At 44.7% G+C, this 24,920-nt stretch overlaps 1 protein-coding gene across 19 annotated transcripts in view; it reads left to right on the top strand.

Moving 5' to 3' along the window:
• Positions 1-24,920, top strand: part of LOC129815762 (dedicator of cytokinesis protein 3-like) — a 400,044-nt gene that overhangs the window by 261,254 nt on the left and 113,870 nt on the right. For 18 of the 19 annotated variants that reach the window (XM_055869857.1, XM_055869854.1, XM_055869856.1 and 15 more), the window contains 4 exons: positions 3,358-3,515; positions 9,960-10,041; positions 10,678-10,738; positions 18,782-18,929. In XM_055869857.1, the coding sequence (XP_055725832.1) occupies positions 3,358-3,515; positions 9,960-10,041; positions 10,678-10,738; positions 18,782-18,929 (449 nt within the window). Of the gene's footprint in view, positions 1-3,357; positions 3,516-3,543; positions 3,625-9,959; positions 10,042-10,677; positions 10,739-18,781; positions 18,930-24,920 lie in introns of those variants that run through there. The other variant, XM_055869871.1, reaches the window with a different exon arrangement.

Below are 24,920 nucleotides of genomic sequence, written 5' to 3' on the forward strand. Positions count from 1 at the left end.
GGGAGGATGCAATCCAAGAGTGTGCAGAGCCTGTGACGCCCCGACCTGAGAGGGTGTAGAGGAGGCAGAGCCTGAGACGCCCAGCGAGCCTGAGACGCCCAGCCCTGATAGGGTGGAGAGGAGGCAGAGCCTGAGACGCCCAGCCCTGAGAGGGTAGAGAGGAGGCAGAGCCTGAGACGCCCAGCCCTGATAGGGTGGAAAGGAGGCAGAGCCTGAGATGCCCAGCCCTGAGAGGGTAAAGAGGAGGCAGAGCCTGAGACGCCCAGCCCTTAGAGGGTGGAGAGGAGGCAGAGCCTGAGACTCCCAGCCCTGAGAGGGTGGAGAGGAGGCAGAGCCTGAGACACCCAGCCCTGAGAGGGTGGAGAGGAGGCAGAGCCTGAGACACCCAGCCCTGAGAGGGTGGAGAGGAGGCAGAGCTTGAGACGCCCAGCCCTGAGACGGTAGAGAGGAGGCAGAGCCTGAGACGCCCAGCCCTGAGAGGGTGGAGAGGAGGCAGAGCCTGAGACGCCCCGCCCTGAGAGGGTGGATAGGAGGATCTGATGGTTCACGGTGTCGAAGCCAGTGGATAGATCTAGGAGGATGAGAACAGAGGAGAGAGTCAGCTTTGGCAGAGCGGAGAGCTGTGACACAGAGGAGAGCAGTCTCAGTTGAGTGAGTCGACTTGAAGCCTGACTAGTTAGGGTCAAGAAGATTGTTCTGAGAGAGATGGTGAGAGCGTTGGTCAGAGACAGAACACTCAAGTGTTTTGGAAAGAAAAGAAATGGATACTGGTCTGTAGTTTTTGACTTCAGAGGAGTCGAGTGTTGGTTTCCTGAGGAGGGGAGCAACTCATACTATTTTGAAGTCAGAGTGGACGCAGCCAGCTGTCAGGGATGAGTTGATGAGGGAGGTGAGGAATGAGAAAATCTTTCTAGAGATGGTTTGGAGAAGGGAGGAGGGGATGGGGTTGAGCGTGCAGGTTGTCTGGCGGCAGTTGCTGGATTTCATCTGGAGAGAGAGGGGAGAAAGGGTTCAAGATGTCAAGGGTGGTTCTGTGTGAATGTGAAAGGGGTCAAGGGTGGTTCTGTGTGAATGAGACTAGTTGACAGATGTCGCAGATGTCGTCAACCTACTTTTCAAAGTGGTTTACAAAGTCGTTCGCAGAGAGGGAGGAGGATTAAGGAGAGAGAAGAAGTTGAAAAGAGTTTCCTGGGGTTAGAGGCAGAAGCTTGACATTTAGAGTGGTAGAAAGTGGCTTTAGCAGCAGATACAGAGGAATAGAAGGTAGAGAGGAGGGAGTGAAAGGATGATAAGTCCTCCAGAAGTTTAGTTTTCCTCCATTTTTGTTCAGCTGCCCGCAGCCCTGTTCTGTAAGCTCACAATGAGTCACTCAGTCACGGAGAAGGAGAGGAGAGCCGGCCGGGAGGAAAGGGGACAGTCATAGAATGTGGAAAGGGAGGAGAGGAGGATCATGGAGGCAGGATCAAGATACAGGAAGGAGAAGTAGAAGGGAGAGATGATAGGGTAGAAGAGGAGAGAGTAGTGCGCGAGAGAGAGAGGGGGAAAGAGTAGTGAGAGAGAGAGAGAGAGAGTAGTGAGAGAGAGAAGTGAGAGAGAGAGAGAAGTGAGAGAGAGTAGAGAGAGAGAGACTATTGGGAGAGAGAGAGAGAGTGAGTAGTGGGAGAGAGAGAGAGAGAGAGTGAGTAGTGGGAGAGAGAGAGAGAGAGAGAAGATTGTGACAGAGTTTGACTATCTGGGTAGGGGCTGAGTGGCTAGGGTTGGAAGAGAGGGAGACAACGTAGTGATTAGAGACCTGGAGGGGGTTGCAGTGAGATCAGTAGGAGACCAGAGACCTGGAGGGGGTTGCAGTGAGATCAGTAGGAGACCAGAGACCTGGAGGGGGTTGCAGTGAGATCAGTAGGAGACCAGAGACCTGGAGGGGGTTGCAGTGAGATCAGTAGGAGACCAGAGACCTGGAGGGGGTTGCAGTGAGATCAGTAGGAGACCAGAGACCTGGAGGGGGTTGCAGTGAGATCAGTAGGAGACCAGAGACCTGGAGGGGGTTGCAGTGAGATCAGTAGGAGACCAGAGACCTGGAGGGGGTTGCAGTGAGATCAGTAGGAGACCAGAGACCTGGAGGGGGTTGCAGTGAGATCAGTAGGAGACCAGAGACCTGGAGGGGGTTGCAGTGAGATCAGTAGGAGACCAGAGACCTGGAGGGGGTTGCAGTGAGATCAGTAGGAGACCAGAGACCTGGAGGGGGTTGCAGTGAGATCAGTAGGAGACCAGAGACCTGGAGGGGGTTGCAGTGAGATCAGTAGGAGACCAGAGACCTGGAGGGGGTTGCAGTGAGATCAGTAGGAGACCAGAGACCTGGAGGGGGTTGCAGTGAGATCAGTTGGATGAGGTCAAATCTATTGCCTGCCTTGTGAGTTGGAGGGAACTGGGAAAAGGTGAGGTCAAAAGAGGCAATAAATAAATCCAAGTCAGATATCAGGAGGTTGAAGTCACCCAGTATGAAGAAACACACAAAACGGGTTACACAGCGCTTTTAACATGTTTATTTATAAAGTAATTAGTATTCAACATGTCCTCACCTGGGATTTGAACTCACAACCGATTGGTTTAATGATGTTCCAATCTTCCTGCTACGCCCCATATCTGTGTCGATTATTGTTTGATATCAATATTCTCTCATCATTGATTTGATTTGCTTATTTAAGCTTTTTGAGCTTTTTCTGTATAGTTGTCTAATGTTGGTGGGGCATTTTACTCTGTTTTAATGGTACTCCTGAATCACTGAGAAATAAAATCGTTTTTTCTTGAGTGTACTTTTAGCAGAGCTGAGATTTTACACTGCAGTGCAAAGTGTAGCAACATAGGTGAAATCAGTGATTGACACAGACATGATGGTGTAGCAGGAAGACTGGAATGCTGTGAACCAAGAGGTTGTGAGTTTAAATCCCAGGTGAGGACATGATGAATACTAATTACTGTATAAATGAACATGCACAACATGTATGTCAAATATGTAAGTTGAAAGACCATGTTAAAAGTACTTAGTGTGTGTAACTAATTTCACCGCCTTTTTTTTGTTTGTAAAAAAAAATGCCAAAATAATAATTTGTAGTTGAGACAAATCGAGTAAACACATCATTTTAAGTTGACAGAATAGTTTTTGCCTACGTTTTCTCATGTTGGAGCTAAGTTTGGGCCAACTAAAAATGTTAAGTTCAGGTAACACTTGTACCGACGAGTTAATTAAGTAAACAAGAATCAACGCTGTGGAACCAGTTATTTAGTTGAAACATATAGATTTTTTTGACAGTGTATTCTAGCCCTGTGTACACGTCTTTGTGTGCCGTCTCGTCTACACAGGCTGACAGTGTGCGTCGGGGCCACGGTGTAGAGCCCTGTCGTATCCCCGTCCCTCACCACCTGTTCGTCAGCCTGAAGAGCTTCACCTACAACACCATGGGAGAAGACACAGACATCTTCTTCTCTCTCTACGACCTCCGGGAGGGGAAACAGATCAGGTAAAGACAGGATACTATAATGCTAATGGTTTGGGTCTGTTTAACATGGGAGAAGACACAGAGACATCTCCTTCTCTCTCTACGATCTCCGGGAGGGGAAACAGATCAGGTAAAGGGGATGCTGTAGTTTTTGTGCTGCACAGTGGCTGGGGTCGAGCTACCTGAACAACCAGACGAAGTGAAAGCTATCAAGTAAATGAGATTCTAGAGTTTCCGGTGTGCTTTAAAGCTAGTGGTTCACCGGGGGCCTGTGCACCTGTACAACCTGAGGGAGGGCAAGCAGAATCTGGTGATGGAGTGGAAATATAGAAGAGGTTATGGAACACCCCTGTTTTTGGAAAAAAACAACTGTTAAAAGTAGTCAATATCAACATCAAGGGAGTCAAAATGTTTATGATCTTGGATTGCTCTCCTCTGATCCATTTAGCCGTTTACATTAAAAACATTTAAGTACTTTGCATTCGCTTAAAACTCTTTCAGTATACATCTTCCTGACAATTAGTCCCTGATGTTGAACTAGCAGTACAGTGCTGCTGTAATGAATAATGTATAGTTTCATTAATGGGGATAATAAATAATGGTTTGTTGTTTTAATGATCGTAAAAGATAATGAATAGCTAATGTATATAATGAGATTGATGTAGGGCAGTGTGTGCGTGCGTGCGTGCGTGCGTGCGTGCGTGTGTGTGTGTGTGCGTGTGTGCGTGTGTGTGTGCTGCAGCAGTATAATATTGCGTGCGTCTCACCACTGGAGAGTGCAGCTCTGCTGAGGGCTTTCTTCTCTAGGGGTTAGAGAGACAGGAAATGAGTACCGATGGGGGGGAGGCAGGGTGGAGATAGGGGGATATAGGGGGAGATGGGGGAGATGGGGGAGGCAGGGGGGAGGTGGAGAGAGGCAGGGGGGAGGCAGGGGGAGATGGGGGGATATAGGGGGAGGCGGGGGGAGATGGGGGGGGCAGGGGGGAGATGGGGGGAGGCAGGGAGAGAGGCAGGGGGAGGCAGGGGGGGATAGGGGAGGCATGGGGGAGATAGGTGAGGTGGAGTGGAGAAGAGGGTAAGCAGGGGGTGGCAGAGATGAGAAGGAGGAGGCAGGGGAGGTAGACAGAGGAGGAGGTAGATAGCTAGACGAACAGTGGGCAGCACACACACACACACACACACACACACACACACACACATACTATATACCTCCTCTTTCCTCTCTGCCTCCCCCTGCCTCCTCCTTCCACACACAGAGGTCAGTTTAAGGAAACTTGTCCAGTTGGCTTGACCTTGATAACCTGTTGTCACGATAACCTGTTGTCATGGCATTATCTTCTCTCACAATGACAGTCAGCTCAGGTTACAAGAGGCAGGTGTATATGTGTGTGCATGTGTGTGCATGTGTTTGTGCGTGTGTGTGTGTGCGTGTATGTGTGTGTGTGCGCGCTTCCGTGTGTGTGTGTGTGTGTGTGTGTGTGTGTGTGTCTGTGTGTGTGTGTGTGTGTCTGTGTGTGTGTGTGTGTCTGTGTGTGTCTGTGTGTGTCTGTGTGTGTCTGTGTGTGCGCGGGTGGGTGTGGCAGCCTCTGTTCTGAAGGATGAAGTGATGAAGATACACAGTATTCTGTCACTGAGAACATCACACTACATCAACCCTCTGCAATAACTGACATGTATTTGTCATCCTTCAGAACCCAGTAGAGGAATGGAACAACAGCAGCGCTTATAGAGAGAGGAATATTTACTGTTCCTGTGATTCTGGGAACGCTAGTCTCTGGAGGTGTTCTGGTGGAATATGAAGAGGAGACTATGTAGAGGAGGACCTGTTTCACGAGAACACAGTAGAATCAATAAAGACTGAAGAGGTTTGCCTAGAGACCAACGGAGTTCTAGTAGTTCTATAGTTACCAAGGAGACTTAGTTACCAAGGAGGCATATTTAAATCAATGTGGGCTGAAGTGTAGCTTTCTTTGTCAAATCTCTATTATCTCTCCTCCATCTCCTCTCCTCTCTTCTCCTCTCTTCCTTCTCTCCCTCTATTTATGACATAACAATAACTGCGGTCACTCCCAATCTAACCCTCATCTCCTCTAATCTCCTCTCCTTTCCTTTCCTTTCCTCTCTCTCTGTTTTTGACAGAACTAAAACTGCAGTCCCTCCCACTCACAACCTGTCCATGTGCTAGCCCTGCGTAGGCTGAGAGGGCAGCCAAAAACAAGACTGTTCTTATTTTTACCCAACCAATGCCCCCCCCCCCCCCACACATATTCCCTGTATGTGGTTGTTATAGTAACGCTAGATCATGGAGTTCCTCTGTAGCTGTACACACACACACACACACACACACACACACACACACACACACACACACACACACACACACACACACACACACACACACACACACACACACACACACTCTTCAGCTCCACAACATTACTCTATGATTGAAATAATCCCTCTGCCTATTCCACCAGCTCCCTTGTTGTACTCACAGGTATGATTTCATTCTAAACTCAGATTTTATTCGCGTCCAACAAAACATCTCAGATGACCTTCAGTTTTTATTAAAACATGGTCTCCGTTGAACCCAGACTCCATAAATATCACTGCTCACCAGGTCACTGTGCACAACTCACTGCAACTTGACCTGTGATTGGGTAAAGCTACATTCAGAAACCTCTCTGCGTTTTCTGTGCAAACAAACAATGTGTAATGGAAATAATATCTTGATTATGGCATCAAGCCTGGATGTTACCCATTTTCCAAACGGAACATGTTTAAATACTGTATGCATCTAATACTTCTGTATTGTTTGATCCTGTATTGTTTCAATAGTCTCTTAACTAAAGTCTCATTTTAACTGAGTGCTGAGTGATGGGTATCCTCATATCAATCCCCTGAGGAAGACATTTAAGAGCACCTGAAGTCTGAAAGCAGACTTTAGGAGGCAGCCATCTTTGATGAATGTACAATGCTGTGTGGCTTGGGGTGTGCATCTGAAATGGCCTGTTATTCCCTATAAATCCCCCCCCCCCCCCACAGGCACTCTGATCCAAATAAGTGGACTAGGTAATAGGGGGCCATTTTGGACGCACACCTCAAACCCACACACTACAGCATCATTCATCAAAGACGGCCCGCCTACAGTCTGCTCTCAGAGTGCTCCCCTGGGATGATAGATTATCCTTGGGTCTGTGTGTGTTAGAATATAAATATCTAGCTACCTTAGAGGACTTGAAACTACTTCCATTTATCAGCCTGGCTAAACACCTGCATACTATAGCTAGCTTACCCAAGAGCGTTAGTTCAACTTCAAACTAAGTATGTTATTAAAATATATATATATATATATTATTTGTTTTATTTAACCTTTTATTTAACTAGGCAAGTCAACAAATTCTTATTAACAGTGACGGCCTACACTGGCCAAACCCGGACGACGCTGGGCCAATTGTGCGCCGCCCTATGGGCAGTTACTTCTTGCACTTAGAGCACAGGAGGTTGGTGCTCTAAGCAACAGGCTTTCAGAACGTGTATAGGAAAGGACATTCAACAAGCATGGCACTTACACAAATGACTGATGATTGGCTGAGAGAAATTGATGATGAAAATGTTGTGGTAGCCTTTTTGTTAGACTTCAGTGTGGCTTTTGACATTATTGATCATAGTCTGCTGATGGAAAAACGTATGTGTTATGGCTTTACACCCCCTGCTATATTGTGGATAAAGAGTTACCTGTCTAACAGAACACAGAGGGTGTTCTTTAATAGAAGCCTCTCCAACATAATCCAGGTAGAATCAGGAATTCCCCAGGGAAGCTGTTTAGGCCCCTTACTTTAAAAAATCTTTACTAACGACATGTCACTGGCTTTGAGTAATGTCTATATATGCAGATGACTCAACACTATACACGTCAGCTACTACAGCGACTGAAATGACTGCAACACTTAACAAAGAGCTGCAGTTAGTTTCAGAATGGGTGGCAAGGAACAAGTTAGTCCTAAACATTTCAAAAACTTAAAGCATGGTATTTGGGACAAATCATTCACTAAACCCTAAACCTCAACTAAATATTGTAAAAAATTATGTGGAAATTGAGCAAGTTGAGGTGACTAAACTGCTTGGAGTATCCCTGGATTGTAAACTGTCATGTTCAAAACATGTTTCAGTTTAGTTTAGTTTATTAATTCGACCATTTAAAAACAAACAAGCACACATAAAACTTAAAAGCCATACATGCACATGAATAAAATCATCGAGGATAACACACAATAAAGTCTGGGACTTATTTCCATTGTGGTCCTCTTGAGACAAGATGGCTAGACAAGATCGAACACAGTATGGCAGTGAAATAATAAAACAAAAACATAAAAGAAGAACATCTATCTCATCATTCCAGTTACATCATAGGGGTTATTCATATAGGCACAGAGGTCATCTGTGTTGATACAACATTAGCTAAGATGGGGAGAAGTCTGTCCGTAATGGAGCGCTGCTCTGCATTTTTTTACAACACTATCAACAAGGCCGGTCCTACAGGCCCTAGTTTTGTCGTACTTGGACTACTGTTCAGTCGTGTGGTTAAGTGCCACAACGAGGGACCTCCAAAAATTGCCATTGGCTCAGAACTGGGTAGCACGGCTGGCCCTTAATTTAATTTTCTCTCATTTGACAACATGCAATTTATCCTGCTGTGATTAATGGTGCCCCATGGAGCACGCAAACGTAGCATGGTAGCAGGTGAGGCGATGGACGATTCAAGATTCTCCTGGAGAATAAATAAATAGGATATAATAGATAGTCTAGTAGCTTGCTGTTGGTGTGTAGATTAATAGATAAGCTAGTAGCTTGCTGTTGGTGTGTAAATTAGTAGATAAGCTAGTAGCTTGCTGTTGGTGTGTAAATTAATAGATAAGCTAGTAGCTTGCTGTTGGTGTGTAAATTAATAGATAAGCTAGTAGCTTGCTGTTGGTGTTTAAATTAATAGATAAGCTAGTAGCTTGCTGTTGGTGTGTAAATTAATAGATAGGCTAGTAGCTTGCTGTTGGTGTGCACATTAATAGATAAGCTAGTAGCTTGCTGTTGGTGTGTAAATTAATAGATAAGCTAGTAGCTTGCTGTTGGTGTGTAGATTAATAGATAAGCTAATAGCTTGCTGTTGGTGTGTAAATTAATAGATAAGCTAGTAGCTTGCTGTTGGTGTGTTGATTAATAGATAAGCTAGTAGCTTGCTGTTGGTGTGTAGATTAATAGATAAGCTAGTAGCTTGCTGTTGGTGTGTAGATTAATAGATAAGCTAGTAGCTTGCTGTTGGTGTGTAGATTAATAGATAAGCTAGTAGCTTGCTGTTGGTGTGTAGATTAATAGATAAACTAGTAGCTTGCTGTTGGTGTGTAGATTAATAGATAAGCTAGTAGCTTGCTGTTGGTGTGTAGATTAATAGATAAGCTAGTAGCTTGCTGTTGGTGTGTAGATTAATAGATAAGCTAGTAGCTTGCTGTTGGTGTGTAGATTAATAGATAAACTAGTAGCTTGCTGTTGGTGTGTAAATTAATAGATAAGCTAGTAGCTTGCGTAAATTAATAGATAGGCTAATTGCTTGCTGTTGGTGTGTAGATTAATAGATAAGCTAGTAGCTTGCTGTTGGTGTGTAGATTAATAGATAAGCTAGTAGCTTGCTGTTGGTGTGTAGATTAATAGATAAGCTAGTAGCTTGCTGTTGGTGTGTAGATTAATAGATAAACTAGTAGCTTGCTGTTGGTGTGTAAATTAATAGATAAGCTAGTAGCTTGCTGTTGGTGTGTAGATTAATAGATAAGCTAGTAGCTTGCTGTTGGTGTGTAGATTAATAGATAAGCTAGTAGCTTGCTGTTGGTGTGTAGATTAATAGATAAGCTAGTTGCTGTTGGTGTGTAGATTAATAGATAAGCTAGTAGCTTGCTGTTGGTGTGTAGATTAATAGATAAGCTAGTAGCTTGCTGTTGGTGTGTAGATTAATAGATGACACACGGTATCTGGTGTGTAAAGATAGTACTTCATGGGTGTCGTCCTATTTTAGATGGGCTGTCTTTGCTCTCTGTGAGTCACGAGGAGCCGCAGCATGCGGCCATCGGACACAATATTAAGAAGAGAAAACAAAAGAAACACGTTGTGATCGTCGCAGCCCAGCATCCTACCCCGCTCTGAGTCAGACTGTTGCATGCAGAGTTTGTGTGTGTGTGTGTGTGTGTGTGTGTTTCAGACCTTACATATAGTATTTGCATATAAAATGTATACATTTGGGCTCATGATTTTTTTTTAATGTATTGAATAATTCATTGTAATCAAAAAGCTGAATATATAATGTAATAATATACTGTTTTCCTTAGCTGGTCTCTGTCTTTATTTGGCGATGCCATTGTTTATAATACTGTCAGTCCAGTTAACAGTGCACCATTTCAGTGTCTCTGTTTGTCATTTCAGTGAGAAATTTATGGTGAGACTGAACAAGAATGAAGGTCCCAAGAACACAGACAAGGTTGATCGTTTGTGTGCTCTGTTCACGGTGAGCTGTCCACGCACGCACGCACGCACGCACGCACGCACACACACACACACACACACACACACACACACACACACACACACACACACACACACACACACACACACACACACGCACATGCAGTAACCTGTATATAAAAACACACACACAAACACACACGCGGTAAACTCTACATACAAACACACACACACACGTTTTTATCATCATCAAACAATTGTTCACATAATGGTAATGGGCTTTATCCTCTCTGACATCACTAAGAAATATTTTAACCTCTTTACTTTATTCTCTCTGACATCACTAAGTCATGTGTTAACCTCTTTACTTTATCCTCTCTGACATCACTAAGTCATGTGTTAACCTCTTTACTTTATCCTCTCTGACATCACTAAGTCATGTTTTAACCTCTTTACTTTATCCTCTCTGACATCACTAAGTCATGTTAACCTCTTTACTTTATCCTCTCTGACATCACTAAGTCATGTGTTAACCTCTTTTCTTTATCCTCTCTGACATCACTAAGTCATGTTAACCTCTTTACTTTATCCTCTCTGACATCACTAAGTCATGTGTTAACCTCTTTACTTTATCCTCTCTGACATCACTAAGTCATGTGTTAACCTCTTTACTCTGCAGGATTTAAGTAATAAAGACATGAAGCGGGACCTGTATATTGTTTCACAAGTCATCAGAACCGGTAAGTAATCGTCGTGTCCCAAATGGCACCATATTCCCAATGTAGTGCGTACATTTTGAGCCGCATGGGCCCTGGTCAAAAGTAGTGCACTTTATACTGTAAGGAACAAGGTGCCATTTTGGGAAACAGAAATAATCTAATTTGGTCTCAGTGAAGCAGAACACAGAGACAGTAAAGCAGTATGCTGTTTGTTTTTCTTAATTTGAGGAAATGGGCTCGGGTCACCTGCTGTGTACCCAGCATCTCAAGTGTGTGTAACTCTGCATGCACTTTGTCATCTCTCTGGCTGGCTCTAAAGGCTCTTTTTCTCCCTCTATCATACGTATTCTAGTCTTAAATCTACCTGTAAATTCAATGTTTTATACAAAGCATTCGGAGTAATCCGTCCCACTGATTCTCTTCCTCTGTTAAGTTAAAACAAGTCCAGTATCTAAGTACAGTTCTTCCTCTAGCTGTTTGTTTTACACATCTACAGATGCCAAATCATAATTTGACCCAGTTTCTTACAGCAGAAGAATTATCCTGCAGCAACAGGAAATGTGAATTATTATCTGGATTATAATTAATGTTTTTTGTAAGGGCAAATCAAGTCCTGACATTTCAAAATGGAAAATACAAACTTCTGAAGATTTTTTAATAGTGCTGAGCGATTAGTGTTTTTTTGAGGTCGGTTCGGTTTCGGATCGATTATTATAAAAATAATCACGTCTTCAATTTTGTTTTTTACATGAAATGCACTATGCATTATGTGGGTTGAATGCTGTAACTACACAGAATAAAACAATACAAGTCCCATGACGGTAGTGACTGCCCATTACTGCTTATCACTTATTAACCATCATCTATTCACTTTAATAAAATATATCAGTTGTTCAAACAATATTTGTTTGATTTGATTTATTAGGATCCCCATTAGCGACCACTAGACTTATTGGGGTCCGACACAAAAGGAAAAAGACAATACAGACAAAAGACATTTACAGACATTTAAAAACATTAACATGTAGTGTGTGCATCTATCAGTTACACATGTCAGTACATACACACAACCAGTAGGTCACATGTCAGTACATACACACAACCAGTAGGTCACATGTCAGTACATACACACAACCAGTAGGTCACATGTCAGTACATACACACAACCAGTAGATCACATGTCAGTACATACACACAACCAGTAGGTCACATGGGGGAAAGGCGTTGTGCTGTGAGGTGTTTCTTTATTTTTAAACCAGGTTCACTGTTCACTTACTGTATACGAGATGGAAGGGAGTTCCATACACTCATGGCTCTGTATAATACTTTACGTTTCCTTGAATTTGTTCTGGACCTGGGAACTGTGAAAAGACCACTGGTGGCATGTCTGGTGGGGTAAGTGTGTGTGTCAGAGCTGTGTGTAAGTTGACTATGCAAAATGTTTTAATATTTCTTTCCTCAACTCTTATCAAGAAAGACTGGCATAGTATTGATATTAGCCCTCTGATTACAATGAAGAGCAAGACATGCGGCTCTGTTCTGGGGCAGCTGCAGCTTAATGAGGTCCTTCTTTGCAGCACTTGACCACACGACTGGACAATAATCAAGATAAAATAAAACTAAAGCCTGCGGGATTTTCTTTGTGGAGTGGGGTGTCAAAAAGCAGAGCATCTTTTTATTACGGACAGACCGCTCCCCATCTTTACAACCATTGGATCTATACAATGCCTTGGAAAGTATTCCGACCCCTTGACTTTTTCCACATTTTATTACGTTAAAGCATTATTCTAAAATAGATTTTTTTAAATCCTTAGCAATCTAACCATAATGACAAAGGAAAAACAGGTTTCAGAGGAAAAAAAAACAAGCCACGAGGTCGAAGCAATTGTCCGTAGAGCTCAGAGACAGGATTGTGTCAAGGCACAGATCTGAGGAAGGTTACCGAAAAATGTCAGCAGCATTGAAGGTCCCCAAGAACACAGTGGCCTCCATCATTCTTAAATGGAAGAAGTTTGGAACCACCAAGACTCTTCCTAGAGCTGGCTACCCGGCCAAACTGAGCAATCGGGTGATAAGGGCCTTGTTCAGGAAGGTGACCAAGAACCCGATTGTCACTGACGGAGCTCCAGAGTTCCAGAGATGGGAGAACCTTCCAGAAAGACAAACATTTCTGCAGCACTTCACCAATCAGGCCTTTATGGTAGATTGGCCAGATGGAAGCCATTCCTCAGTAAAAGGCACATGACAGCCCGCTTGGAGTTTGCCAAAAGGCACCTAAAGACTCTCAGACCATGAGGAACAAGATTCTCTGGTCTGATGAATCCAAGACTGAACACCAAGTGTCACGTCTGGAGGACACCTGACACCATCCCTACAGTGAAGCGTGGTGGTGGCAGCATCATGCTGTGGGGATGTTTTTCAGCAGCAGGGACTGGGAGACTAGTCAAGATCGAGGCAAAGATGAACAGAGCAAAGTACAGAGAACTCCTTGATGAAAACCTGCTCCAGAGTGCTCAGGACCTCAGACTGTGGCAAAGGTTTACCTTCCAACAGGATAATGACACTAAGCACACAGCCAAGACGACGCAGGAGTGGCTTAGGGACAAGTCTCTGAATGTCCTTGAGTGGCCCAGCCAGAGTCTGGACTTCAACCCGATTGAAAATCTCTGGAGAGACCTGAAAATAGCTGTGCAGCAACGCTCCCCATCCAACCTGAGACAGCTTGAGAGGATCTGCAGAGAAGAATTCGAGAAACTCCCCAAAAACAGGTGTGCCAAGCATGTAGCATCATACCCAAGAAGACTCGAGGCTGTAATCACTGTCTAAGGTGCTTCATCAAATTACTGTAATATTTCATTATTGTTTATTAGCAACATTTTTTTTTTAAATACTGGTTTTGCTTTGTCGTTACGGGGTATTGTGTGTAGATTGATGAGGACAAAAAAGAAACGATTTAATCAATTTCATAATAAGGCTGTAACGTAACAAAATGTGGAAAAGGCCAAGGGGTCTGAATACTTTCTGAATGCATTGTATGTTTAGACCATGACCGTTTACAGTCTAAGGTAACACCAAGTTATTTAGTCACCTCAACTTGTTCAACAGCCATTCATTAACATAGTCAGCTGAGGTCTAGAACATTCAATGCTATTAGTTTTAGAGATGTTCAGGACCAGTGCATTACTGGCCACCCATTCCAAAACAGACTGCAACTCTTTGTTAAGGGTTTCAGTGACCTCCTAAGCTGTGGTTGCTAATGTGTATATGGTATACATGGACACACATGATTTGTTTAATGCCAGTGGCAGGACATTGGTAAAAATAGAAAAGAGTAGAGGGCCTAGAGAGCTGCCCTGCGGTACACCACACTTTACATGTTTGACATTAAACAAGTTTCCATTAAAGAAAATGCTCTGAGTTCTATTAGATAGATACTGTAGCTCTGAATCCACAATACGGCAGAGGTTGAAAAGCCATAACACATGAGTTCTCAATAACATGTTATGGTCAGTAATATCAAAGGCTGCACTGAAATCTAACAGTACAGCTCCCACAATCTTATCAATTTCTTTCAACCAATTATCAGTCATTTGTGTCAGTGCAGTACATGTTGAGTGCCCTTCTCTATTAGCATGCAGAAAGTCTGTTAATTTGTTTATAGAAAATTAGCATTGTATTTGGTCAAACACAATTTTTTTCAACAGTTTGCTAAGAGCTGGCGGCAAGCTGATAGGTCTGCTGTTCGAACCAGTAAAGGCTGCTTTACCACTTTTGGGTAGCGTAATTACTTTGGCTTCTCTCCAGTCCTGAGGACAAAGACTTTCCTCTAGGCTCAGATTAAAGATATGCCAGATAGGAGTGGCTATAGAGTCGGCCACCATCCTCAGTAGCTTTCCATCTATGTTGTCAAAGCCAGGAGGTTTGTCATTGATAGATAACAATACATTTTCTAACTTCACAAAATTACAATGCTTTTCTTTCATTCTTTATTTTTTTTTTATGCATGCATATGATGGCTCACCGTTCAAGGGCTAGATGCTAGATAACAGCCCTACTGCCAAGGGCGAGATAACAGCCCTACTGCCAAGGGCGAGATAACAGCCCTACTGCCAAGGGCTAGATAACAGCCCTACTGTCTAGATGCTAGATAACAGCCCTACTGTCAAGGGCTAGGTAACAGCCCTACTGTCAAGGGCTAGGTAACAGCCCTACTGTCAAGGGCTAGGTAACAGCCCTACTGTCAAGGGCTAGGTAACAGCCCTACTGTCAAGGGCTAGGTAACAGCCCTACTGTCAAGGGCTAGGTAACAGCCCTACTGTCAAGGGCTAGGTAACAGCCCTACTGTCAAGGGCTAGGTAACAGCCCTACTGTCAAGGGCTAGGTAACAGCCCTACTGTCAAGGGCTAGGTAACAGCCCTACTGTCAAGGGCTAGGTAACAGCCCTACTGTCAAGGGCTAGGTAACAGCCCTACTGTCAAGGGCTAGGTAACAGCCCTACTGTCAAGGGCTAGGTAACAGCCCTACTGTCAAGGGCTAGGTAACAGCCCTACTGTCAAGGGCTAGGTAACAGCCCTACTGACAAGGGCTAGGTAACAGCCCTACTGACAAGGGCTAGGTAACAGCCCTACTGACAAGGGCTAGGTAACAGCCCTACTGACAAGGGCTAGGTAACAGCCCTACTGTCAAGGGCTAGGTAACAGCCCTACTGTCAAGGGCTAGGTAACAGCCCTACTGTCAAGGGCTAGGTAACAGCCCTACTGTCAAGGGCTAGGTAACAGCCCTACTGTCAAGGGCTAGGTAACAGCCCTACTGTCAAGGGCTAGGTAACAGCCCTACTGTCAAGGGCTAGGTAACAGCCCTACTGTCAAGGGCTAGGTAACAGCCCTACTGTCAAGGGCTAGGTAACAGCCCTACTGTCAAGGGCTAGGTAACAGCCCTACTGTCAAGGGCTAGGTAACAGCCCTACTGTCAAGGGCTAGGTAACAGCCCTACTGTCAAGGGCTAGGTAACAGCCCTACTGTCAAGGGCTAGGTAACAGCCCTACTGTCAAGGGCTAGGTAACAGCCCTACTGTCAAGGGCTAGGTAACAGCCCTACTGTCAAGGGCTAGGTAACAGCCCTACTGTCAAGGGCTAGGTAACAGCCCTACTGTCAAGGGCTAGGTAACAGCCCTACTGTCAAGGGCTAGGTAACAGCCCTACTGTCAAGGGCTAGGTAACAGCCCTACTGTCAAGGGCTAGGTAACAGCCCTACTGTCAAGGGCTAGGTAACAGCCCTACTGTCAAGGGCTAGGTAACAGCCCTACTGTCAAGGGCTAGGTAACAGCCCTACTGTCAAGGGCTAGATAACAGCCCTACTGTCAAGGGCTAGATAACAGCCCTACTGTCAAGGGCTAGATAACAGCCCTACTGTCAAGGGCTAGGTAACAGCCCTACTGTCAAGGGCTAGGTAACAGCCCTACTGTCAAGGGCTAGGTAACAGCCCTACTGTCAAGGGCTAGGTAACAGCCCTACTGTCAAGGGCTAGATAACAGCCCTACTGTCTAGATGCTAGATAACAGCCCTACTGTCTAGATGCTAGATAACAGCCCTACTGTCTAGATGCTAGATAACAGCCCTACTGTCTAGATGCTAGATAACAGCCCTACTGTCTAGATGCTAGATAACAGCCCTACTGTCTAGATGCTAGATAACAGCCCTACTGTCTAGATGCTAGATAACAGCCCTACTGTCTAGATGCTAGATAACAGCCCTACTGTCTAGATGCTAGATAACAGCCCTACTGTCAAGGGCTAGATAACAGCCCTACTGTCAAGGGCTAGATAACAGCCCTACTGTCAAGGGCTAGATAACAGCCCTACTGTCAAGGGCTAGATAACAGCCCTACTGTCAAGGGCTAGATAACAGCCCTACTGTCAAGGGCTAGATAACAGCCCTACTGTCAAGGGCTAGATAACAGCCCTACTGTCAAGGGCTAGATAACAGCCCTACTGTCAAGGGCTAGATAACAGCCCTACTGTCAAGGGCTAGATGCTAGATAACAGCCCTACTGTCAAGGGCTAGATGCTAGATAACAGCCCTACTTTCAAGGTCTAGATGCTAGATAACAGCCCTACTGTCAAGGTCTAGATGCTAGATAACAGCCCTACTGTCAAGGTCTAGATGCTAGATAACAGCCCTACTGTCAAGGGCTAGATGCTAGATAACAGCCCTACTGTCAAGGGCTAGATGCTAGATAACAGCCCTACTGTCAAGGGCTAGATGCTAGATAACAGCCCTACTGTTTTTTATGCATGCATATGATGGCTCACTATTTATTGTTGGAATTTCCTGCCCAAGTTTGCCCACTTTGCCAAGAAGTAATCCTCAAAATAATTGGTCACATCAAATGGTTTGTGATGAATAAGCCATCTGATTCAATGAAAGGTGGGTTGAATTTGTCTTTCTGCCCATAATTTCATTTAAAGTACTCCAAAGTTTTTTCATCATCCTTTATATAATTGATCTTGGCCTTATAATACAGTTTCGTCTTCTTTTTGTTGAGTTTAGTCACAACATTTCTCAATTTGCAGTAAGTCAGCCAGTCAGATGTGCAGCCAGACTTAGCCAGTCCTTTGATGACGTTTTTATTTAATTCCAAGTCATCATCTCATCTCTACAGAGCTGCTGTCTATGCTGTCTGACAGAATCACTATTTTAGTAGTTCTTCAATGTAAATAAGACATAATTGTATGACTGCTGAATACCAACTATCAATCACTTAGATTATGTATTTTAACGTAGAGATACCTCGCGAAGCCTCTGCTTTTTATCGTGAATTTAAAAAACTAAAATAATTGAACCGACTTCGGTCAGTTAGTTGTTTAATCGCTCAGCACTACTTTTTAAACATAGCTACAAGTTTGCTGTTAGCTGTGCAGGAAACAGGATGATCAAATTAACATCCAGTATCTGTAGTCCCTGTGTAGTGCTACTCTCAGAATCTCACAAAGTTTTACTACTACTGTCTGCTCAGATCCAGGTGACATTTAGGCTATGACAGACACAGACTAACTGCAGTGACCACAGAGCAGATGTTGCCACTGCTGTGTGTTCCCCTTCACACAGGACTATCCATGGTATACACACACAGATAGGCATAGTCATGTTTGTTTGTCTAGCTACATTGTTTCACAGCTAGCATATCCACACAAGGTTGTTGTTACGAATCCCTTTGGCTTTACAGTCTAGGGGGGGATGGCAACGAGACCCGTAGCATAACTCATGCAAATTATAACAGTGAAAAAGTAACAGCGAGAACAAATAACCACAGACAACTTAAAATCTACCGTCAAACACTCATGGTTTATTTGTAAACACACAGTAATGGGGGAGCGGGAAAAGGGGCTGAGCTGGACCCAAGGAAATAAATAATAAGCATTCAAAAACACCCCTAAGCTAGTCTACCTGCTTCAACAACAGCTAACTAAATAACCATCTGGTAAACCAAATACAGAGGGTGGTCCGCCCAGTTCTAGCTAGTGTATTTAGACATACGTTTACCTACGGGTAGTGTATGCCCATGGGCAACTTGTCTTGGTACCCCCTTTACCCACAATCAAACAGTCAAACACCATAACCAAAAAAATACTCACAGGTGGTACAAAGTGACCTGTAGGTGTAAAAACAAACAAGAGCTCAAAGAGAGATATTGCGAGAGATTGAGAGAGAGACACACAGAGAGATTGAAACACAAAGAGATCGAGCTCAAGAGGAACCAACTGAATGGGTTTTTAAACCAAGGGAAAGGGGATGTGATTGGGTAATGCAAACAGGAGGAGGTGTGTCTTCTGATTGATGACTGCATGGTGACTGATTGGGGAATGATGATTGCCACCTGTGAGGGGAGAAGGAGAGAATAGAAACACACAGGATACCTGTATCCGTAACAGTTGTTTACAAGTGAGTGTATCATGCTTGTCGTGGTATGGTATGATGTGATTGTGATAAGGTCTCTCTCTCGCTCTCTCTGTCTGTGTGTCTGTGTGTGTGTGTGTGTGTGTGTGTGCGCGTGTGTGTGTGTGCAGGTCGGATGCTGCTGAATGACTCTAAGAAGGGTCCTCCTCACGTCCAGTACAGAAGACCGTACGGCTGTGCTGTGCTGGCCATGAGTGATGTACTACAGACCATCTCAGAGCTGAAGGAGGAGAAGGACTTTGTACTCAAAGTCTACACGTGAGTAGCATACACACACATACTTGCATGCACACATGAACATACATTATACAGACACACAGACACACACACACACACATTCGGACACACACACACACACATTGCGCATGTTGTATATATATATCTAAAAAGCCAGTATTGTCTTTTTTAACAGACTCCAGTCACATCCTGATAGCCAATCCACCATTAGACTCAGACATATTAGAATAGGAAACGAAACCCTTGTAATACTGAGAGCCGACACAATATTCCCCATCAGCAATGAACAACTAATGATGAACTCCTTCTGGCCATAGAGGAATCAACGTGTTAACATTGTAAAGCGATTATGCCCTATGTTAAACCAAAACAGTTGCATTTTGTAAGGCTTATATGTCTTTGGAAAAATACAATTTACAACAGAAATGGTTATGTGTTGCTCTGTTGGGCTCATTAGGCCCTTGTGTTTTCCCCCATCACACAGTCTAATGTGTTTACTATGGAAATGAAGCAGAAGTGGAATGCTGATGAAGTCAGAATTGAAGAAACATCAGCTATGGAACTGCTTGCTGTTAATGTTTCATTCTCCTTACTAATTTTCCACAAGTGAAATTGAACTCGACTGTTAAGCGTTAACGTTATGTAAACACGCTGTAATAAATGTTGATATACATAGGATTATATATCTGACCGCTTCGATTCGGTAGCAAAATTTGAAAATTTGTTTTTTTTTACATTGGATAAAGGTAGAGACTCAGACCCAGAAAATGGTATATAATACACTGCTCAAAAAAATAAAGGGAACACTTAAACAACACAAAGTAACTCCAAGTCAATCACACTTCTGTGAAATCAAACTGTCCACTTAGGAAGCAACACTGATTGACATTAAATTTCACATTCTGTCGTGCAAATGGAATAGACAAAAGGTGGAAATTATAGGCAGTTAGTAAGACACCCCCAAAAAGGGAACGGTTCTGCAGGTGGTGACCACACACCACTTCTCAGTTCCTATGCTTCCTGGCTGATGTTTTGGTCACTTTTGAATGCTGGCAGTGCTCTCACTCTAGTGGTAGCATGAGACGGAGTCTACAACCCACACAAGTGGCTCAGGTAGTGCAGTTCATCCAGGATGGCACATCAATGCGAGCTGTGGCAAAAAGGTTTGTTGTGTCTGTCAGCGTAGTCTCCAGAGCATGGAGGCGCTACCAGGAGACAGGCCAGTACATCGGGAGACGTGGAAGAGGCCGTAGGAGGGCAACAACCCAGCAGCAGGACCGCTACCTCCGCCTTTGTGCAAGGAGGTGCACTGCCAGAGCCCTGCAAAATGACCTCTAGCCGGCCACAAATGTGCATGTGTCTGATCAAACGGTCAGAAACAGACTCCATGAGGGTGGTATCAGGGCCCGACGTCCACAGGTGGGGGTTGTGCTTACAGCCCAACACCGTGCAGGACATTTGGCATTTGCCAGAGAACACCAAGATTGGCAAATTCGCCACTGGCGCCCTGTGCTCTTCACAGATGAAAGCAGGTTCACACTGAGCACATGAGCACATGTGACAGACGTGACAGAGTCTGGAGACGCCGTGGAGAACGTTCTGCTGCCTGCAACATCCTCCAGCATGACCGGTTTAGCGGTGGGTCAGTCATGGCGTGGGGTGGCATTTCTTTGTGGGGCCGCACAGCCCTCCATGTGCTCGCCAGATGTAGCCTGACTGCCATTAGGTACCGAGATGAGATCCTCAGACCCCTTGTGAGACCATATGCTGACACATGCACATTTGTGGCCTGCTGGAGGTCATTTTGCAGGGCTCTGGCAGTGCACCTCCTTGCACAAAGACAGAGGTAGCGGTCCTGCTGCTGGGTTGTTGCCCTCCTACGGCCTCCTCCACGTCTCCTGATGTACTGGCCTGTCTACTGGTAGCCCCTCCATGCTCTGGAGACTACGCTGACAGACACAACAAACCTTTTTGCCACAGCTCGCATTGATGTGCCATCCTGGATGAACTGCACTACCTGAGCCACTTGTGTGGGTTGTAGACTCCGTCTCATGCTACCACTAGAGTGAAAGCACCGCCAGCATTCAAAAGTGACCAAAACATCAGCCAGGAAGCATAGGAACTGAGAAGTGGTGTGTGGTCACCACCTGCAGAACCGTTCCCTTTTTGGGGGTGTCTTACTAATTGCCTATAATTTCCACCTTTTGTCAATTCCATTTGCACAACAGCATGTGACATTTATTGTCAATCAGTGTTGCTTCCTAAGTGGACAGTTTGATTTCACAAAAGTGTGATTGACTTGGAGTTACATTGTGTTGTTTAAGTGTTCCCTTTATTTTTTTGAGCAGTGTACATTGCAGTTGAGGAACAATGAGAAAGGCATTTTGCTTTGAAAGTGGATAAACTTGTAAACCCCACTTTTGAGAAAATAGCCCTTGAATGTTTAGGTACACCTACAGGAGAGCTCTTCTTTGTCTACACCCTTGATGGCTAATGTTATATCTTTCAAAAACAGTGCGGTAGAAAGGACTATGAACAATACTGAGCAGCTCATGTTTATAGACAGAAGCATGCGACATGACAGACAAATCCAAACTCATCTCCCAGCATGGGGCGGCAGGGTAGCCTAGTGGTTAGAGCGTTGGACTAGTAACCGAAAGGTTGCAAGTTCAAATCCCCGAGCTGACAAGGTACAAATCTGTCGTTCTGCCCCTGAACAGGCAGTTAACCCACTGTTCCTAGGCCGTCATTGAAAATAAGAATTTGTTCTTAACTGACTTGCCTAGTTAAATAAAGGTAAAATAAAAAAAATTAAAAATAAATGTCTAGTCCATCCATTATCTCAGCCAATCATGGCTAGCGGGAAGGTTCCTGACTTTTTCCATGGCTAAACCAGCTGGGCTCATACTTTACGGATAAAATACAATTTTGTTATTAAGTTACATGAAAGTTCATATGTCCTGAAGGCATTTAGGATCACCACTTTTATTTTATGAATGTGAAATTATTTTTTCAGCTTTTATTACTTTCATCACATTCCCAGTAGGTCAGAAGTTTACATACACTCAATTAGTGTTTGGTAGCATTGCCTTTAAATTGTTTAACTTGGGTCAAACGTTTTGGGTAGGCTTCCACAAGCTTCCCACAATAAGTTGGGTGAATTTTGGTCCATTCCTCCTGACAGAGCTGTTGTAACTGAGTCAGGTTTGTAGGCCTCCTTGCTTGCACGCGCTTTTTCAGTTCTGCCCATAAATGTTCTATAGGATTGAGGTCAGGACTTTGTGATGGCCACTCCAATACCTTGACTTTGTTGTCCTTAAGCAATTTTGACACAACTTTGGAAGTATGCTTGGGGTCATTGTCTATTTGGAAGACCCATTTGCGACCAAGCTTTGACTTCCTGACTGATGTCTTGAGATGTTGCTTCAATATTTCCACATATTCTTCCTCCCTCTTCATGATGCCATCTATTTTGTGAAGGGCACCAGTCCCTCCTGCAGCAAAGCACCCCCACAACATGATGCTGCACCCCGTGCTTAGCGGTTGGCATGGTGTCCTTCGATTTGCAATCCTTCCCCTTTTTCCTCCAAACATCACGATGGTCATTATGGCCAAACAGTTCTATTTTTGTTTCATCAGACCAGAGGACATTTCTCCAAAGAGTACGATCTTTGTCCCCATGTGCAGTTGCAAACTGTAGTCTGGCTTTTTTTATGGCGTTTTTTTGAGCAGTGGCTTCTTCCTTGCTGAGTGGCCTTTCAGGTTATGTGATATAGGACTCGTTTTACTGTGGATATAAATACTTTTGTACCTGTTTCTTCCAGCATCTTCACAAGGTCCTTTGCTGTTGTCCTGGGATTGATTTGCGCTTTTCGCACCAAAGTACGTTCATCTCTAGGAGACAGAATGCGTCTCCTTCCTGAGCGGTATGACGGCTGCGTAGATGTCGTCTATAGTTCTGGTTTAGACGTGTTACAACAAATATGACAGTCAAACATTGAATATGTTGTTACCATTGGCACCAAAAGGGATTGGAACAGAGCAGGGGGTGGCAGGGAAGTGATTATGCTTGCTAGGATCAGCTGAAATGGACTGGAGGGAGTTCTGGACTGTAGTTGCTGTGGTTCTGTGGCAGTCAGGTGAGAGTATCACAGTCTCTCTCTCTTGCTCTCGCTTTCGCTCGCACTCTCTCTCCCATGTGCTCTCTCGCATTCTCTCTCTCTCTCTATCTCTCTCTCGATCTCAATTTCTGTCTCGCTCTCTTTTTATTTCCCTCTTGGTATTTCTCTCTTCTCCCCCTCTCTTTTTTCCCTCTCTCTTTCTGTCATTCCGGTCATCTCATTTAAATTAGTCCCTCTCTCTTTCTGTCTCTCTGTCTCTCGCTCTCTGTTTCCTTTCTCTCTCTCTTTCTGTCTCTCTCTCTCTCTCGCTCTCTGTTTCCTTTCTCTCTCTCTCTGATTATCAAATGCCAGGTTGTACATTGTTGACGAGCCTTGTCTTCTTGCTGGGTATTTGGATGAGCCCAGATGTTTTATTGGTCAGAACACAGGTGGATATTATCTCTGTGGTGGGTGTCTTGTTTAGATAAGGAGATTCTCTCAGGAGGCAGTGGATATTGTCTGGGTATTAGGATGAGGTATCCTTGGAGACGGGCTCTGTGCTGTCTGGGTATTAGGATGAGGTATCCTTGGAGACGGGCTCTGTGCTGTCTGGGTATTAGGATGAGGTATCCTTGGAGACGGGCTCTGTGCTGTCTGGGTTTTAGGATGAGGTATCCTTGGAGACGGGCTCTGTGCAGTCTGGGTATTAGGATGAGGTATCCTTGGAGATGCTTGGAGACATTTTAAAAGGATCAAAACATTTCAAAGGTTCCTTTCATGCATGGTTACTCAAGGGTACATAAAACACCTCCTTATTCCAAACAGCAAGGCTGCCCACAACAGCTGAAACAGAGCACTGCCTAGTCAACAGCGTTGCCCTACTTTTTGTCAGACCCACAATCTGGAGGCAAAGCACTGCAATCCTGTGTACGTGACAGAGATTGACCAATATTAGCACCACCAGCTTGCACCTCCATCATCCCAGGCTGTCCCAGCGTGCCACGAGGGGCTGGTAAAGGTCTGATCCATGTAGCCCTCCAATGAGCAGCCCACTTCCACAATAAGCACCTCCCCCTGTATTTGGCCACACAGGAAAGACCCTCATCATCAACATCACACCAGCTTCCTGTTACATCAGAATGTGCGCACACACACACACACACACACACTGACCCCCTGAGCCCCTACCCAGCATGCCATCGTTCACACTTTTATTTACTCTGCTGCTTTCCAATAAGGTGTAAGTGATCCTTTCCAGAGTGCTGTGCAGCACATCCACCTCACCAGCCCAGGGCTCTTAGTGGAACATATCCATATCATTGAGGTCATGGAGAAGAGTGGCCGGGGCCATGTGTGTGTGTGTGTGTGTGTGTGTGTGTGTGTGTGTGTGTGTGTGTGTGTGTTGATGAGGTATGGGAAGAAAGGGAACCAGAGACCAGCTAGACGACAGACAGACAGAGACAGGCAGGCAGACAGACATGCAGGCAGACAGACATGCAGACAGAGGCAGACATGCAGACAGACAGACAGACAGACAGACATGCAGACAGGCAGGCAGACAGACAGACAGAGACAGACATGCAGACATAGATAGGCAGACAGGCACACAGACAGGCAGGCAAACACAGACAGACAGACAGACAGACAGATAGGCAGACTGCAGGGATATAGCTAGCTAGCAGGATCTCACTCACTCATGAACTGCAGTAGTCTTGGACAGTGACAGATAATGATGCTGAATACTGCAGTAGTACTGGACAGTGACAGATAATGATGCTGTATGGATGAATTAGCTAGAAGAGTGGTTACAGTATACTGTAGCTGTCGCTATGTGGATGAATTAGCTAGTAGACGGGTTACAGTATACTGTAGCTGTCGCTATGTGGATGAATTAGCTAGTAGACGGGTTACA

This window comes from Salvelinus fontinalis, chromosome 18 (assembly GCF_029448725.1).
Source record: "Salvelinus fontinalis isolate EN_2023a chromosome 18, ASM2944872v1, whole genome shotgun sequence".
In the NCBI taxonomy this organism is placed as follows: Eukaryota; Metazoa; Chordata; class Actinopteri; order Salmoniformes; family Salmonidae; genus Salvelinus; species Salvelinus fontinalis.